Genomic DNA, 18,836 nt, shown 5'->3' on the forward strand with positions numbered 1-18,836 from the left:
TACATTGCGGATTGCCAATACGTTGCAAACGAATGCACACCCCTATTAAATCCTTTGTTCCAGCAAATACTCTTTTAAGTGTTTCACAGATAGCACAGAATTCAGCTGCACAATTTCTGACTACAACCCAAATTGGTACAAGGAAACATATCACACCTGTCCTTCAGTCACTTATTGTCTTTCTATTCAATGGAGTATTAAATACAAAATAGTAATGCTAATCCACAAGTTATTAAATAATAATGCCTTGCCCTGGAAATGTGCTATCCTTCATATCTTCAACCCCTCCTATACTTTGAGGTCAGCACTGCTTGGCTTGCTCAAAGTCCCATCACAATGACTTACTCACTTAATGGAAACCCTTGAAAAAGCTTTTTCGATGGCAGGCCCTACCCTTTGAAATATTTTCCCCGAGAGTTTAAGCTCTTTATCCTGTACTCAGACATTCAGAAAATAACTGACGGCCTTCTTCTTTAAGCAGGCATTTGAGCTTTGGGATTAATCTTCCATCAGCTCTCTCAGGCTGCCCTTTTCAGCTTAGAACATTTTTGTAGACATTTGTTAGTCTTCGAATTCAGTTTATATTGCTGTCTTTTTTAGTTATAATGTTACATTAACTATGTATATTTGATGTACCCTGACATGAATGCCAGATAAGGTGGGAAATAAATTATTTTAAATTAATAAAATATATAAACTCAGGAAGCAAAGAAGATATTATTCTAAAATCCAAATTACTCTGTTTGCTCCTCTGTTTGGGGATGATTGGTAGAGGAAATTCATGGCTGGATATCCAAGAATCAACAAGTCTCTTTCCAGAAATGTGCTATGATTTGGGTACCTTGGTACAAAGTGATCTGCTCTGATACTCCATGAAAGCAGAATATGTGCATGAACAGAGCCGGTACTGTTGCTTCTGCTGAGGACAACTGTGGGTAGGCTATGACATGAATCATTTTGGTGAATTAGTCTGCCACAACCAAAATGACATTGCTTAATCATGGAAGGCCAGCAATGTAAACCAGCTTATCACTGTTCAAGACTGAGAGGGGAAATCATCCATGAGTTTCACCTATGATATTTTGCTTTGAGTCTAGATGTCACAGGACTGAAGTACTTGATAATGCCAGCATTCATAGTAGATCACCAAAGATATTGTTCTAGCTTTTGAAATATCCAACATGCCCTCTTAACATGAAATCGTGGCAAATCCAGAACACTTCCAGACTGGCAAACTACACATGGTACATACAATTGGATTCTAGTTGTAAAGCAAGCACGCTCTTCCAATGACCCCGTAGTATTCAGGGGTTTAGGTTATCCCAGCTCTGCTTGTAAAGATGGATCCTTTGTTCCTATGACTCAGATCAGGGATAACAAGTCTGAAAGAAAGTGGCTTCCACCTTATGGGAGTCCAAAATGCAGAGAAGTGGGATAACTGCAGGAGAACTGGGATAGTATTTTCCATTAGACAAAGCATCAACTTATCCTTTTTTGGACTACAAGGTGATATGTAATCTGCAAGTTGAAACGAATAAAGAATAAAACCCAGTGTAGCTGGTGGAGTTTGAGGGCCTTGGCTGCATGGAAGTATTCTAGGTTTCTTTGATCCATGAACAACTGCACTGGCTCGGGTGCTGTCTCAAGATAGTGTTTCCGTTCCTTGAAGGTTCTTTGATGGCTAAGAGCTGTCGGTGCATGTTCACATAATTGCATTCTCTGGGGGAGGGCTTTTAGAAGAACAGGGACAAAAGAGCAGCATAGATACAGTGGTGCAGCCCCTGCTAGGACCCCTGATACTGGGACAGTACGCTGTCTTTGGCCACATTCGAAGCATCCAGTTCTACAGTGGTCAAGGTGAAAGGATGGGGCTTGATGGCAACACCTTTTTTATCTGGTTGAAGCATTGCTGTGGTAGCAGGTTTCTTCAGCATAGTTGTTAGGGATGCTACAATAGTAGAAAAGCCTTATGTGAACCTCTGGAAGAAGTTAGCAAAGCCAATGAAACATTGCATGTACTGAATACATTAATAAGTCTCCCAATATTATTCCACATATATCTTCTGGGGTCTATCTGTATTCCTCTGGATGCTATGATGGATCTATTTATTTATTTATTTATTTTAAAGGTATTTCTTTCCTGTGCCTACCAAAGTTCAGGGAAGGGTATATAATAACACACATAAAATTAATTTATGCATGTAATACCTTTTGAAAATTCAGTGCAATGGAGTGAATTTTCAAAGAAGTTACACTTGTAAAAATAGCAATTTTCAAAAGTCCATTTATGCATGTAAAGTCCAGTTATGTGCATAATATCCAGTTTTATCTCCAAAGATAGTAAGTCCCCTGGGAACAGGGAAATACCTACAGTATCTGAATGTAATTCACATTGAGCTACTAATGAAAACGCATAAGCTAACAAAGTAAATAAATGCAGAATAATATTAATAATAACAATAATAATACAGGGCAACTGAAAGTTGCATGCTACTTAAATATCCAAAAGGTTTGAACTCGCTCCTGGGCATATTATTCTAAGTAACTGGAAAATAAAGGGTCATCAAGATCAGTAAATGGGGAACCCCTTTTATTTTGCCTGTGCAGGGGCACAATGGTTGGGGGGGTCAAATCTATGGTTCAGTATTCTTTATGTCCATGCCACTTCCCCCAATTTATCAGCTGTGGTTCAAGTGCCTCTGGCATTTATTTTATTCTGTGGAACGTTCAGGATGAAAGACATCCACCTTCATCAGCTCCGGGTGTGGTCACTCACCAAGATAGTGGGGTAGTAAGAGTGACCCGAGTATTCTTTTTTTCTCTCTCTCACTCAGGCTTTTGTTGTTTATTTTTATGCACAATTGGGGCTACTTCATCTTTGATGCCATCCCTCAACTGTTGGAGCTTGTGTCGGCCTCGAGCTCAGGACGCTCAAAACTTGGCAATCCTGTTGCGCTGACGATGGGACGAAGCACAACCGAGGGCTCTCCAACATGGAACAAGGAGAATGTGTGCCCTTGCGGTGAAGACAGTCCAAGTATGGGACTCAGAAACCTCGAATCCTCCGCCGACCTGCAGGCCCATGAGGCCACCAACGCAATGGTGGTCTCTGAATGGTCCTCTGACCGTTCCAAGCCCTTTCAGACCTGCCACAAGGTGTAGCAGAGGCTGCAGGCCGGACAGAGGTCACGGTGGAAGGAGGCCGTAGGCACTGGAGCTTGGAATGAAGACTGGAACTTGGAGTGAAGACTGAAACTTGGAGTGAATACAGGAAACAAGAGGGATGAGCAAGACCCTCAGGCGCCCTACACAGCACGTGGGGCTGGTCACGGACCACACTGTCCCCTTCACGCCCTACACAGCTGGATGGCTGGTCGCGGACCACGAGGAGAATGGGACAGGCTCAGGAAATCTCATAACGCAGGTTAGTAGAAACCCCTCGGATTCTCCGGAGTCGGGACTTGGGAAATGAGATGAAACCTTAAGAACATAAGAACATAAGAAATTGCCATGCTGGGTCAGACCAAGGATCCATCAAGCCCAGCATCCTGTTTCCAACAGAGGCCAAACCAGGCCACAAGAACCTGGCAATTACCCAAACACTAAGAAGATCCCATGCTACTGATGCCAGTAATAGCAGAAGCCATTCCCTAAGTCAGCTTGATTAATAGCAGTTAATGGACTTCTCCAAGAACTTATCCAAACCTTTTTTGAACCCAGCTACACTAAATGCACTAACCACATCCTCTGGCAACAAATTCCAGAGCTTTTTTTGTGCGTTGAGTGAAAAAGAATTTTCTCCACTTAGTCTTAAATGTGTTACTTACTAACTTCATGGAATGCCCCCTAGTCCTTCTGTTATTCGAAAGTGTAAATAACCGAGTTACATCTAATCATTCAAGACCTTTCATGATCTTAAAGACCTTGGAGCTTGGAAACTCAGAGTAAAAGCAGGGAATCTCCGGAGGCACAGGTCCCACCAGACCTGGAGCATCAGGACCGGGAACATGATGGAACTTGGGACATCAGGACATCGAGGAACATCAGGACATCAAGGAACATCAGGAAGACCACAGAGATTCGAAGATACAGGATACACAGAAGTCCATGGACGAAATCAGGATGCCAGGAAGGAACCGGAAACAAGAAGTCCTTGGGAGGACTAGCCCAGGAGGACTAGCTCCTTGCTGAAGCAACAACTGACTGACGGAGAAGCCCTTTTATAGGACAGGAAGCAGGCAACTCCCTGAGAGGAGTTCAGATGGGCCACACCTGGCTGGCCCTTTAAATCTGTGCAGAAGCCATGGGCCCGCCCCTTAGGAAGGAAGGGGCAGGACCCTTGACAGCGGCCATGCTGCCGCTGTGCAGAGAGGAGACAGAGTAGAGAAGCTTGGCCTCAGGGCAGGTCCCGGCGATGTCGGCGGCGTCTAGCCGAGAAGAGGAGGCAGAGGAGCGGCTTCCTGCCACAGGAGCAAGGACCCCTCCCCCAGAGGGGGCAAGAGTGTCGGTGGCTCCTGCCACACCGGCAAGATGGTGGCCAGGCCGCGGAAGTACCCGGCGTCGGCAGCCCCAGGCAAGGCCCCGGCTTCTGTTGCGGCCTCCGGGCCTTGAAGGTAAGCGCCCCCCATGGCTCCAGCCGCGGGAAGAGCACAACATCAACCTTGTTTAGAATTGATGCCACAGTGCAGATTCATTACAGGCTGTATCTGCAATCAGCTGCAGGAACCAGGACTGATATGGGAAATCATAGACCAGTGAGCCTGATGTAGTGCCAGGCAAAATGGTAGAAGCTATTCTTAAAACAAAATTACTGGCCATATAGACAAACGTTCCGGACCCCCGCTGAACAACCTCCTGCAGTCAATCTCCTGCCGGCGCCATTTCCGTACGGAAAACGATTCGCGGCAGGAGATCGTTTTCCGGACCCCCGCTGGACCCCCAGGGACTTTTGGCCAGCTTGGGGGGGCCTCCTGACCCCCACAAGACTTGCCAAAAGTCCAGCGGGGGTCCGGAACGACCTCCTGCAGTCGAATCGTGTTGGTCTATGGCCGCCGCCATTTTGCGCCGCCATTTTGAAAAATGGCGCCGGCTGAAGACAACACGATTCAATTGCAGGAGGCCGTTCCGGACCGCTGCCGTTCCAGACCGCCGCTGGACCCCCAGGTAATTTAAGGCATTTGGGGGGGGTTCGGGAGGGTGGGGGATTTAATTTAAAGGGTCGGGGGTGGGTTTTAGGGGGTTTTAGTGTGCCGGTTTTCCTGCCCTCCCCCTTCCCCCGATTTACGATTTTTTGACGATAAATCGGGGGAATTGGTATTGTATCGTGGCCCTAACGATTTTTGATGATTTAAAATATATCAGACGATATTTTAAATCGTCAAAAAACGATTCACATCCCTAGTACTTCAAGGGTTGAAACAGAGGAAGAATGGTATCAGAGACCCTAGCAGTAGTGCAGCAGGTGTGCAAAGCAACAGATGGCCAGTGCAAGACCAAGAGTCAGCGAGTACTGGAATTTGAAAAGAACCTTGACGACAGCCGGTGTAGAGGATGCCTGCCTCAGAAGGAATGTGGTTGATCCTACTAGTGAACTAGCATATGATTCTGTCAAACTGTAAACATCGAGACATGCATGTATTATGATCACATGACCAGTACAGTGAAACTGTGAATGGCTCATTAAATCGGTTATGGTTCCTTCTGTTACATGTCTAACTGTGGTGATTGTAGAGCTAATACATGCCAACAAGCGCTGAACCCCAAGACGTAGTGTGTGGAATCATAAACCTTATAAAGGCATTAAAACCCCCAAGGCATATAGTGCGGGGAATCGCAAACAGCACAGATATCAATATATATGGCAGCGATAAAATATTAAGATTAAATTACCTATTAATGACCTTCTTTGCATACATTTCCATTATTCATGCATGCAAACCACATGCAAAGAAATCCATTGTAATAGAGGAGGTACCAGGGTGGGGACATGCTAAATATTGCGTATATCACATGTTATCACCACGATAGTTCTCTACCAAGTGATATATGCTATTTAATGCACATTAGAGCACTACCGCAGCTTGATCCATCTCCCAGATAGATTGTAAGTCCTCTGCAGATAGGGAAACACCTAGAGTACGTGAATGTAATTCACTTTGAAGTGTTCAAAGCAGAATAAAAAAATAAAAATAAAAGTAAAAGATCAGCAAGCTTGGTTATTTTCGTTATCCATAAATCTAGATCTTTGAATTGACTACACTCATTTAGCCAATTTTTGGTCTCTTTTCTAAAGTTTCTGTATATGTAACATCAACAAGAATTACAATATGAAAAATCATTGATAAAATGTTAAGTATATAGTATTAAGCCTTCTACATGTAGCTGTTCCTAACTCTTCCTCAGTAGAAAGATGCTGAGGATTATCTACGTTCTTTTGTAGGGGGATGAGCAGATGTAGTGATCCAGGAATATATGTAGTGGCCTAACATGCATAAGAATAAAATAATTTCTCACACATAGCAATTAATAAAACTGCAGTGTTCAAATATCAACAAAAACAATATATTGAGCAGTCAATAATTACAGGCACACTACAAATCATGGCAGGCATTCAGCAGGGAATCAGGAAAACTGAGCCACGCCATACTGGTGTTTTTTTTGTTGAGAAAATTACAAAATACACACAAAAACTGTAATGTTAAAACATCTCTCAGAAGGCAAAACAAAATAGACTTTCAACTGATTGGTAAGAACAGTTCCACCATGTTTTATTTACATTTGATGTGCTCTAGCCTTCATTTATTGTAACATCAACCCATTTGAGCTGAACTGTAAATTTTAAATGAGCATAGTTGGCTTGAGTCACCAAGGAAGAGGGAGTCATAGTCCTTGTGCAGTGGCGACACCTGGTGACTGGATTTAGGTCCCATGATTGTAGGGTTCCAGAAAAATGTGTGCATATACTGGACAAATGGTAACGGACACAAAAAGGGCTTAAATTAGCACCAAGTTCCAGAAAGAGCCCTGGTGCATGGCCCCGGCCTGAGGACTGTCATCACAATGACTGGCCTAAAGTGAGTTAGGAGGGGGTATACAAAAGGGGAAACAAATCTCTGAGTAGTTGTGAACGAAGCCGTATGATGCCAGATCCCAGGTCTGGTTCCACCTGAGCTGGAGGCCCAAAAGGTTAGAAGGAAAATAAAAGGCAAAAAGCAAATAAACAAAAAAGCCAAAGCTCTGTGCTCTTTTTTGATGGGGAATAGATTTACTTCCTTTGGATGGAGTTCCTATAAATCCTTCATTTGGATGGCATCAATGTATGAAGGTGTTTTGTTTTTTTTCTGGTGTAAAACTCACTCAGTGAATGTATGAAGGCATGACGCAATGAATGTAAACAAACAAAAAAAAAAGGTTATTATTCTGATGGAGGTTAAACGTGCATCTGTTTTCTCTCTTACTAGAGTTCAGTGCTAGCAGAGCCCCCGCAGTTTCCACATCCTCGTGTAAAGACCTTTCAGATTTAATCCTTCTCTTATGTTTTCTTGCCAGGATTCGGAGTCCTTGGATAACTGCATACAGAGTACGCTCTCTGCGCTGTACCCGCCGTTCCAGGCCACGGCAGCCACGGTCCTCTGCCAGGTGTTTGATGTGGTGGAGAAAACGTATCGGGGTGATGGACTACGCTACCTAATAGATTTCCTTATTCCGGCTAAACACATCTTGCAGTGTATCCAGCAGGATACCTGTGTAAGTATGAGCCATGCCTGGCAGCCACGTGGGGGTGCAGTGTCTTGCTGTGATTATAAAATGATTTGTTATTTTCTTTAAAAAATATTTTTTTTTTCACGGTGTTTGGCTCGAACCCATGCCATTAAGTTGGGACTTTGGCACAAGCCAGCACATTTGGCAGCCAGTCACAGTGCAGTGATTTTTTTTATGATACACACTAATCAGTCTGGAAACAGATTCCAAGGGCATTAACTTACAGTAAGGTATGGACTTCTTAAGACTGAAATTCATTTTAGGATAGTCTAACCAGGACTCATGCCAGCTGCCTGTTCTTAAAAGACCAGGGATTAGGAACATAAGCCATCAGGCTTGTTAACAACCTTTTGGGGTAAGAGCAAATTTCTGAAAGCCAAAGCCCTATCACATTGCGAAGCTAAAGGTGCGTTTTCAGAAACTCTGATTATGCTGTTACGTCACAACTAGATACTAATATCTTTAATTAATTTTGACTGCAAGATATGGTATTGACTATGAAATTATCCAAGACGAGATTCCTTTATAAAGGGCAGACTGGTGTCTGATAACAGCAGGAGTTTTTGCTGTTTAACACATCTAGCAAAATTGTTGTATTTTCCTGTGGTGGCTGTAGCCTTGCACCCAGAAACGGTATTTGATGGGTTCAGTGTGACCAATTATTTACAGTGTTGAACTGGTTTGGTATTGGAATGAGCTTTATTAATACTTTTGTTATACTCCAAGCTGGTGGTCCTCAGTTTTTTCTCTTGCCAGGGGTACCAGACAAGGATACTTTTTCACCCATTGCTGTTTCTTCTAGCATCGCTATTCTCAGTCAAAAGGATAGTGAGGGTATTTTCTTCCAAGATAACTGTTTCAGATTCTCTGTTTATTCTGATGATATTCATCTCCATGCTTGCACGGTCATTTATCATTTTGCATTAGGGCCTTAACAAGAGGAGTTGATTTGTACAATGTACTCTCTACCCAGCTTGATTGAAGCTAGGTAGAGAGCGCATCAAGCTAGGTAGAGAGTACAGTGTACAAATCAGCTCCTCTTGTATCTTTCATCGCTCTAAATGACAGAAAATCTTCAGTGTTGTCAGCTTTGCTGTTCGTACCTCTGACTGTGTATGTAAAACTGCCCCCCCCCAACCTACCCCCAATCCCCACCCGAGTTAAAAAGTGTGGGCAGTATTTCTGCTATAAATATAGCATTTTTATAAATCTAGTGGTTATTTTGTTATGTATGTTATCAAATCTTTTTCTAGTTTGCTAGGTATAAAATCACTGTGGACAGCTCTAAACGTATGCCTGTTAAAACTCTTTGTAATTTGTATGACATTTAATGATTTTCAGTTTCAGTAGAAAGAGGATGGTATGAAACATCTTGGAGTATTTTTCAAAAATAATTTGCGTGACATGTTTCATTATAATTTAAAAGAGTTAAGGACACTTATGCCTAGTGATAAGAACAGTGGGCAGAGAATCAGTGAAGCCAGGCTTCAAATCCCACTGCTGTTCCTTGCGACCTTGGGTAAGTCACTTTACCCTCTATTTCCCCAAGAACAACCTAAGGGGCCTATTTACTAAAGGTTTTCTCCCATTTTGTGTCTAAAGGAAAGCTGCTAAGTAAATAGGGCTTTTAGACTGTGAGCCCTCTGGGGACAGGGAAATACCTACTGTACCCAAATGTAATTCTCTTTGAGCTACCAATTAAAAGGTGTGAGCTAAATAATATAATAAAAAATAATATTTCTCCTGGTTGAGCAGGCTAGAAGCAATTACGATGATTGTTACTCCTCAAATTAATTTTATGCTGAGGGATACATTTTTAAAACTTTAGATAGAAACTATGTAGGTAAACTCGAGGGTTAGGCAAATGGAATGGCTAAATCAGTCTAAGTCCCAGCAAGTCACAAATTTGCCAGAAAAACTCGACCATCAGGCCATCGATGCCTGGCATTTTGTTGCGGGGCATGTGGCTCAGAGCCTCGGAAAGTTCAGCCAAACCCAAGGGTCTCTCTAGCTTCTTTCTGCTGTTCTGACTGATGGCGGGAAGCCTTTCCCACGAGATCCTGCAGGAGTATGGGTTGACTGGCTCCAGAGAGTATAGGGTTGAGTAAAAGTCCCAAACCATTTCCCGGATTATCTCTGGGTCTGTGAAGGGGGCCCTATCAGCAGAGAAGGATGTTATCTGCTTCTGTGTGCCCCTTCTCTTCTCCAACCCATAGAAGAAGCACGAGCTGCAGTCCATTTCCCGAAGGAACTGGATCCACGACCTCACAAAGGCCCCCCCCCCCCCCCCCCCGGCCTCCGCCGCTCCTCGAGGTGATGGAGGGCGCACTTCTTCTCCATGTATTCATGTCACAGAGCCCAGTTCATAACATTAGAGATTTAAGCTTTGAGATGCAACATCTCCTCCGTAGGCACTCCATCTCTTGGCCATGCTCCCTGTTATCGCTCCTAGCATAATCTTGACAGAACTGGCTCCGTGAGGTAAAGTTCCTCTCAAAGGTGCAGCATTCCACCCAGAACTCCTAAATTGCCACCATAAAGCCCCCATCCTCCAGCAAGGAGTTGTTGAAAAGCCAGTGGGTGGCTTGAGGCCCAACTGAGTCAAGTCTCACCTTTACAGACACCAGATGGTGGTCTGAGAAGGCTGCTACCTCAATGGCAATGGAAAGGGCTTGTGACTTTAAGATGCTACCCGCGTACAGCTGGTCGATCTGGGAGTGGCTGATTTGTCCCCTCACCACCCAGACACAAATGAAGAAGGTAAAATTAGCCAGGTGATGCAGCTGCCTGATATCAGCCAGAGAGAAGGAGTTAACTGTCTCCCTCAAGGCTGCCACTGAATAGGTGTGACACTCCCATCCATGATGGTCACGGGTGTTGAGGATGCAATTAAAGTCACCACTGAGCACAACCTCCTTGGTGGCATCCAAGGTCTGCACTAGGGCTGACAAACAGCGAAAGAAAGCGAAACTGGTAGTTCCCTCGACCAGGGCGTACACATTGATTAAATTGATCAAGCATTCCTGTACAAGTAGCTGCAAGTGTAGCAAATGGCCAGCACAACAAATTGAATGGTCCAGCAAATCAACTCCAGAAATTCTGCGAGCAAGACTGCCACTCTAATGGTACATCCGTAGTGGCTAAAAAATGCCCTGCTGTGCCACTCCAGGAGTCAGATGGTTTCCCTCTCTGGAGTGGTATGGGTCTCCTGCAGGAGGCTTATGGAATACTCATCCTTCTGAAGAAAGGAGAGTACCCAGCTCCTGCAGAGACTGTCCCTGCAGCCACAGGTGTTCAAGGTGCTGATCGTCAGAACCATTCTCTGTCGAGATTAATCTGCCACTCAACTAGGCCCCTCAAGGGCGGGATTCTAGCAGTAAGCAGAACCTGCGAACATGTTGTTTGTCCACCTTGCTCGTGGTTTTGCTCTTCAGAAGGTGGTCCAGGAGGATGTGAAGGCGCTCTACTCCGGGCCACCTTCTGGGAACTCTGTCCACCCTACTAGCCCTTCCAGGTGTCTAATGGAGGAAAGAATCCAATTCATGATAGGGGATATAGGCATTGGGACTACTGAAGTCCAAGGAAAAGGCAACAGCACTTTGGGGTTCATTTGACATTCAGGAGTGCTACTAGATGGCTCCCTCTGCTCGTCTTTCTCCCCCTCCCTCCCATCCCAGTTGTGACAGCATTCCCTCCTTCAAACATAAGGCCACTTGCCAGCTGTTTGGGAGGGGAGGGGAGGGGATACTATCTCTGAGCTGAGGGTTGAATCTCAGGCTCTAGCATGCCCTCTGATCTCCCCTTGTTCAACTGGACCCCCTCCTCTGCTCCTGCTTCAGGGCTAGTCCCTGGAGCTTCACTCTGCTCCTTGCCTTTGCTGGTTGTACCTACCAAGGGTGTCCCCTGCCCCTTCCCGGCCACCACAATAATCACTCGCATTGTGGGCGATGGTGTCAGGAGAGGTAGGAGAGGAAAGTCCCTTGGGAGTTTCACTAATGGAAGCTCCATGTTCACAGGGTTGACACCCCATTGATAGCAGAAAGTGTCCCTAAATCGAGGTTGGAGGGAATCATGTCATCCCAGCGATGAGACTGCTCAGATGAGGAAGGTGTACACCCTCCAGTCCAGGGGGGTGAGGTGACAGTGGCATTGCCTCCCCCTTTCTCAGTGGTTTTTTCCTTGGCAACCTGCCCGGGACATTCAGTGTGATTGTTTTTTCATTTTTTTCAAGGTTTGCTCATCCTCAAACTCCCATAGCTCTAGCTGATTGAACACAGGGATTTTTGAGGCAAGTGCTCCTGGCAGGTTGCTGTAGGAAAATGGAGGTTGCTTGGCTGCCGCCTTCTTGTTTCCTGCTTTGGCATCAGTCGCTGCCTCTTCTCCCATTATCACTTTCACTTCCATGTCCTGAGATGGGCAAGGGTGGGGCATTTCTAGCCAGAGCTTTACCTTTTTGGTTCTCCTCTTTATTGTGGATGGAAGTGCTGTAAGAGGAAAGTGTGACAAGGTCAGCTTTGGTCTTTTGAAGGTCCGTGGCTATTTGCTTCCTCTTGCCTGTGGACACATTTTTTGGGCTCTTACCTTAGAGGCTTTAGAGCCTTTGGATTCTGCTGCCCCCTGCTCCCGTTGCTTGGTTTTGGTGGTGACGATTTCATGGGACGCGACAAAAATGTTGTCACCTGGGCCTTAATCTTGACCAAAGGGGCAGGGATGGTGGCGGCTACCTTATTTTATCCAGCTCTGGGTACTTTCTGGTTGTTCCAGGGCTGGTGGCTTTGTGGGGAGGGGGGAGAGAGTTGGGATCAGGGTCCTGCCTATCTTGCTTCTCCAGAGCCATGCACTCTATGGGATCATGCTTCCCATGGGTGTGGCTGAAGACCTTTGGCGGAGGGGCCAAGGAGGTTACTATGTTCAATGTTTCTCGACTCTACGGCTGCTCGGGAAGTGGCCTTGGTGATGAAGGCTTCCTACTTGCCTCTGCCATCCTGAGACCCACTGATTCCAGCCACAGCTCACCGGATCATCCGCCTTTCCTTACATGGTGGGATGATGCCTTTCCCGCTCACCTGTAACATCATCATTTGGGTGCTGGGTTAAGGAGAGAGCATTGATGCTATGTGTGCTGCACACCAAAGGAGCATGCACAAGGAGCATGTAGCCACTGAGGGACCTTCATTTTCTTTCAGTTGCTATCAGAACATTTGTTTGAAATCTGCCCCTTCATTTTGGCAACATGACTCAGAGTCATATATGCACCATCATTGGCCAAGGTAAATATGGTTACTTATCAAGAGCTGTTAGTAAAAGACATTCCCCTAAATAGACTGATCATCATATCTGATGATCACTAATCAGGTCACTACAATCGCCTCTTGCATGATAATTTCTTTGATTTTGTTAAATGCTCAGTTCATCACAAAAAAAATCCCATTGATTAATGACATTCTTAAAGGAAAAAAAACAATTTGCTGCTTAACTAAAACCTGGTTAAAGGAGAATGATACCATTCTTGTGAATCAAATTATATCTGATGAGTACAATGTATTATCTATACTCAGACAGGGGAGAAGGGGTGGTGGTCTTCTGGTAATATTTTAAAAATTAATCAATTTCTCACCAGTCAGATTTTCAATTCCACCACCTTTTGAAGTCACTATACTTAAATCGCACTTCTTTAATTTATGCTTAGTCTATTGTCTACCTGGGCTATTGGACAACAATTGCTCTCCTTTAATTTAGCTTCTTGCTAGTTACTTCATCGATCCTCATTCTAATTTTGTAATGGGAGATTTCAACTTGCATGTTGATAAATTTCCATGTTCACTAGCACGTGAATCCTTAGGTTGGGATGTTGTAAGTTGGGATAAAATGATTACCAAACCTACTCATAGTACAGGACATACATTGGATTTGTTATTCATCAGTAAAGAACCTGCTACTATTATCAACATCAGTGTGAAGTCAATATCTTGGTCTGACCATAAAATGCTTAGTACCATGACTTAGGTGTCACACTCGACAATAATCTTTCAACGACTACACATAGTTGTACAATAATTAAATCTGGATTCAATAAATTGTGTATGCTGAAATCTCTAAAATCTCTGTTGGAACATGACGATTTTCGAACAGTGCTGCAAATTCTCATTTTTTCAAACATTGATTACTGTAACTCACTTCACCTTGTTTTACCTACAAGCACCCTAAGATCACATCAGATGTTATAAAATGCAGCAGCATGCACACTTACTGGCAGCAGAAAATTTGATCAGATAACTCCTACATTAATCTCACTACCCTGGCTACCCATAGCATTCCGCATTCAGTACAAAATTTTAAGTCTGATTTACAAAATTATCCATAACAAAGATTCAGATTGGCTAGGAGCAACTCTACATTTCCATGTACCGCAGAGAGCACTCAGATCTGCAAATCAAGGATTACTTGATATATCTTCATTGCACAGCGCTTATCTAAATGAAGTTCGGGAGCACCCTATCTCAGGAGCTGGTCCCAAATTATGGAACACTATGCCGGAATCCTTGAGGCTATCTTCTGACTTTAAGGTCTTTAAAAAAAAAAAAGACCTAAAAACTTGGCTATTTAAATCGGTCTATGGAGCAAAATGACTGGAAACCTTTGTTCATTTATATTCCGCTTTTTGACACTTCAGAGTGGATTACATCCAGGTAGTGTAGATATTTCCCAATGCCCAGAGCGTTCACAACCTAACCCCTAGGTTCACTAAGCTGCAATGTTTTATCGCAGGAGGGGGCCCACTATTGCGGGGGGTTTGGGTAACTGAAACATCATGCTCTCTGATCCCTCAGCTCACAGAGAAGGAAGGACACAGTACATGCCAGCCCATTTGTTTAACCACTCTGGAATGCTCTAAAACCAGCACATCCTAAAAAGTTCAGGATTATCCAGCAGCTCAGCTTCAGGTAAGCTCAAAGGGGTAGAGATACTCAAGCATGGTGACCCTGCCACACTTCAGTTGAGAGGCCCCTGATGGGCTTCCTGTAGCTCATTCCGGAGCCGTACAACTTCCTCACAGGACGCCCTGAGTGTGCTAAAGAAGTCTGGCAGCCACAGATAGAGCTGTGCTTGCTGTTCCATTCCCTGCTACACCATGTTCGGAGTTTCTCTAATTGCGGTGCTGCCTTTGTCTTGCTTGGATGGCGTCTGCCAGTTGTTTGATAAGGGTCTCCCTTGCAAACCCCTTCTCTCCACATTTTCCACCAGCTAAGCTCCCTTAACCTTTACTCTGTATCTGAAACTTGTATGGCTGAGGATATCTTCTCTTCACCATCCTCCCACCGGCCTTAGCTTTTTTTTTTTGTTTTTTTTTCCTTCTTTTGTTTTTTTGAGTCTAAGACTCACTGGGTCTTCCCACTTCCTTCATCTTTTTCCCCGTCACTTTCCATTTCTTCAGTAACCATGAGGCCTAATTCTGGCAGATCACCCATAGCCTAATATTTTCAGCCTGGAAATAGTGGCAGCCTGTGTCTGTAAAGCTACCCCAGCCTGGCTACCTAGAAAGTCTCTGGAGTACATTTTTGTACAGAGGGCAGATTTTGTGATTAATACCTAGAAAGCAATCCAAGGAGATTTTAATCCTATTATTCCCCTTAGGTACTTCTTCATTCCCTTCTGTATCATATCCTCATGACCATTTTCTGCGTAAAATGCACCTAAAGAGAAGACGTCTGCAGCTCTTCTACTTACTTACTTGCATTAGGGACTTCTTTTTCCCAGCCCAGCTTCTATGCAGCGCTCCTGGCATGTCCTTGTGACAAGGCTCCACCTTGTGGCCCTTCTCACCACAAAATACCCAACAGGGACAGTCCTTTAAATTGTGCCCCTTTTCCTTGCGGTAACATTTAGGGCTTCTCTGATCATAAGACTGCTCACGCAAGCCTCGGGCACTCCCCGATCAGCCACGTCCCTGCCTCAGTCTTCTGTGGCGTGACCTGTTTTGTCGGCTCGATTATCACTTACATTGACTATCACTCTGGCTTTGCCCTGACTGACCTTGATTTGGCGGCGTGATCGTGGCTCCTTCTCCAGAACTTTGGGGGCCCCTTCTGGCGGCTGCCCCTGTTTCACCCTTTTGCTTTGTTTCTGTTTTGGGATCCCCTACAGATTCCTTTAAAGCTCCTTTATCTTCTACTTTTAAACCAAGCATTACCTCTGCAGCCAGTACACCTTCCCATGCTGCCCCAGCAGTGAGTATGCTACTCCTGCAGCACGCACACCCTTATTGTGCTCACACCCCTTCCAGGCAGGCAACGTTTCTTTTAATCAGCTATCCCATAACCATGTCCAGTACGAAAGGGTATCCTATACTTTGAACAATTTTGTGTCCTCTGCAAAATACGATTTTATTTAATTACATGATTTATAATCCAACTGTACTGAAGCCCGAGGCGACAAACATAAAAACCATACACACAAAAAGAAGCAATGAAAATAAACTGATAAAACAAAAACAAAATAGCAAACAACCTCTTGATCAATCTGCTTCAAAACCATATGTAGTCCATAGCAGCTTTATAGAAATACCTGCTTAAACAAAAAGGGCTGAATTTTGAAAACGTTGCTCTCACTAAAAGGTCCGTATACATATCTGGGCTGTTTGTGAGCTACATGTATTTTAAAAGCTGCAAATTATTCACATATGTTGTGTGGCAGGTTTCGTGTGCCCTTGGGCCTCGGCCCGACCCCAGACGGATCCAGGACTGAACTGAGGGTTGACGGCGTGTCCCAGCAAGGTAGAGACACGGTTTCACCCTCTGCCAGGCCTGCAAGCTCCCAAGGCCAACATGATGTTAGAAGGTGAACGGTCCTCCGACCGTTCCAAGCCCTTTCGGACCTGCCGCTTGAATCGGCATGGAGCAGCAGGCCGGCCTGAGGATGAGGGCAAATGGAGGCCTTGACACGAAGACATGACACCAAGGTTGATACAAAGACATGACACCAAGGCTGATGCGACGGCATCACATACGAGGGCTGAAGCGAAGACATGACACCAAGGCTGATGCAACGGCATCAGAGACGAGACGAGGAACTTGACGAAGTCCAGACAAGACGAGAAACTGGGAAGGTAGACATTGGCACTGTCTCTCAGGGCGCCCTACTCAGCCCACCTTCACGGGCGGACCCAATGGGCTGGTCGCAGACCACCCTGTCCCACTACGCGCCCTACACAGCCCAAGGAGGCTGTTCACGGACCACAAGGAGAGCGGGACGAGCGCAGGGAGGAATCCAGCCGAGGCGGAACTTTGACGACGGAGCCGATGTCATCCGGAACTCCACAAAGGCTGGCAGGACAGGACGGCTCAGGAGCACAGGACACCAGTCCACTGCCGGCATCTCCACAGACGGAGAAGCGTCACCTGGAGATCCATGGCCGGCAGAACAGAAGGCTCAGGAGCACTGGAACAAGGACACCAAGGAACCAGGAGCATCAGGAAGCGGAACATCAGATGACGAGGCACCAGGACACTTGGACGGGGACCTCAGGCATGAGGACATGGCACGAAGCAGACGAGACGAGACGAGGAGCTCCATGAAGAACAGCAAGGACCTGACGGAGCTCTGGCAGGCAGGAGCCTACAGGACTGAAGCAAGTCCGATGCAAGGCAACGAGGAAATGCAGGAACAGCCCTTTTATAGGGCTGACACAGGAAACAATCAGAAGGTGGAGCCCAGGGCATATCCGGCCGTGGGCCCTTTAAATCTAGAAGAGAGGCGCGGCTGCGCGCCTAGGAAGAAGGAAGCAGGACTGTGCAGGACCGTGGACAGCGGCCCTGCACCGATGTCAGCGCGCAGAAGCAGGGCTGGGCCTAGGAAGCAGGCCCCGACGATGGCAGCGGCTCCAGCCACTGCAGGATGCCCCGAGGGCAGCTCCAGCCGCCAATTTAGCTCTGGGCTTGCAGCCTCCAGCTGCAACAATGACAGACCGGCGGCAGCGGCTCCGTGCTGCGAAGGAAAGCAGAGAAGTCTGCGGCTCCGGCCGCGGTGAAGAGAGACCCGATGGGCGGCCTCCGGGCCACAGGAGGAAGCTGAGTCTGCAGCTCCGGCCACCTGGGAGGCCCGTTATCGGCGGCAACCGGCCGCATCGGGAAAAGGCAGCAGCAATAGTAGGTGAGGAGCCTGTTCGCGGGCAGCCGTGGGCAGGGTTCACAACAACATACTGTATATGCATGTGCTTGAACAGAAAAAAAGGGACGGAAAAAAGGCAGCATATGGGTGGGACATGGATGTTCCAGGGTGGGGCCAGCAGCAATGCAAGTAACTCCATATTGGAAAACTGGCCACCCAAACATGCAGCGGAATGTTAGCCGCATAGGCTTACTTTCCTGATGAGGTGTAAGTCTTCAGAAATCTCTATTTAGGCCTAAATCGGTTGGATGGGAGTTCTGGGTCAAGTGGGGGGAGTGCAGGCTGAAGAACGAGATGGGTATCAGTAGCATGGGATCTTCTTAGTGTTTGGGTAATTGCCAGTTTCTTGTGGCCTGGTATTGGCCTCTGTTGGAAACAGGATGCTGGGCTTGATGGACCCTTGGTCTGACCCAGCATGGCAATTTCTTATGTTCTTATGGGTCTGGATGACCTTGAGATAGACTGGGCAAACTGGTAGACTAACAGGTAAAACTGAGAATGTCCTTCATGCAAGCATATTTCAAAATCGGCTTATATTGGGGAGGGATTTGGGAAAGAGGGGGTAGAAAATAAAGAGAAACCAGATGGCAGTTCTTTATTTTTACTTCTGTTGCTTGATATGCATAAGAAATCAATGTGTGTTAAGTATGTTTTGTCATTTATAACTCAATAGACAAATTAAAATATAAATATAAAATCTGCTTTCCTGTGCACATTAAAGCCAAAAAATTCTTAAGGAAGAAACATAATTTACATTTGCTCGAGTAACCTCTTAAAATAAGGAGCACACTTATTGAGTGGTGGGCGTATTTTAAATCATATGCACGTACTTGCAAGCCATGAGCTAAAATTCCAGCATATGTTGGTTTGCATGCCTATGCGTGCTTGTTTTAAAGTTACCGTCAAAG

The 18,836-nt window shown here is 45.5% G+C and overlaps 1 protein-coding gene across 1 annotated transcript in view; it reads left to right on the forward strand.

Annotated features, from left to right (window-relative positions):
* The window catches only part of PLEKHG4 (pleckstrin homology and RhoGEF domain containing G4), a 341,909-nt gene that overhangs the window by 95,208 nt on the left and 227,865 nt on the right, over positions 1 to 18,836 (forward strand). The window contains 1 exon segment of the mRNA XM_029608782.1: positions 7,549 to 7,746. Within this exon segment, the coding sequence (XP_029464642.1) occupies positions 7,549 to 7,746 (198 nt within the window).

The sequence above is a fragment of the Rhinatrema bivittatum genome, chromosome 7 (genome assembly GCF_901001135.1).
Source record: "Rhinatrema bivittatum chromosome 7, aRhiBiv1.1, whole genome shotgun sequence".
Classification (NCBI taxonomy): Eukaryota; Metazoa; Chordata; class Amphibia; order Gymnophiona; family Rhinatrematidae; genus Rhinatrema; species Rhinatrema bivittatum.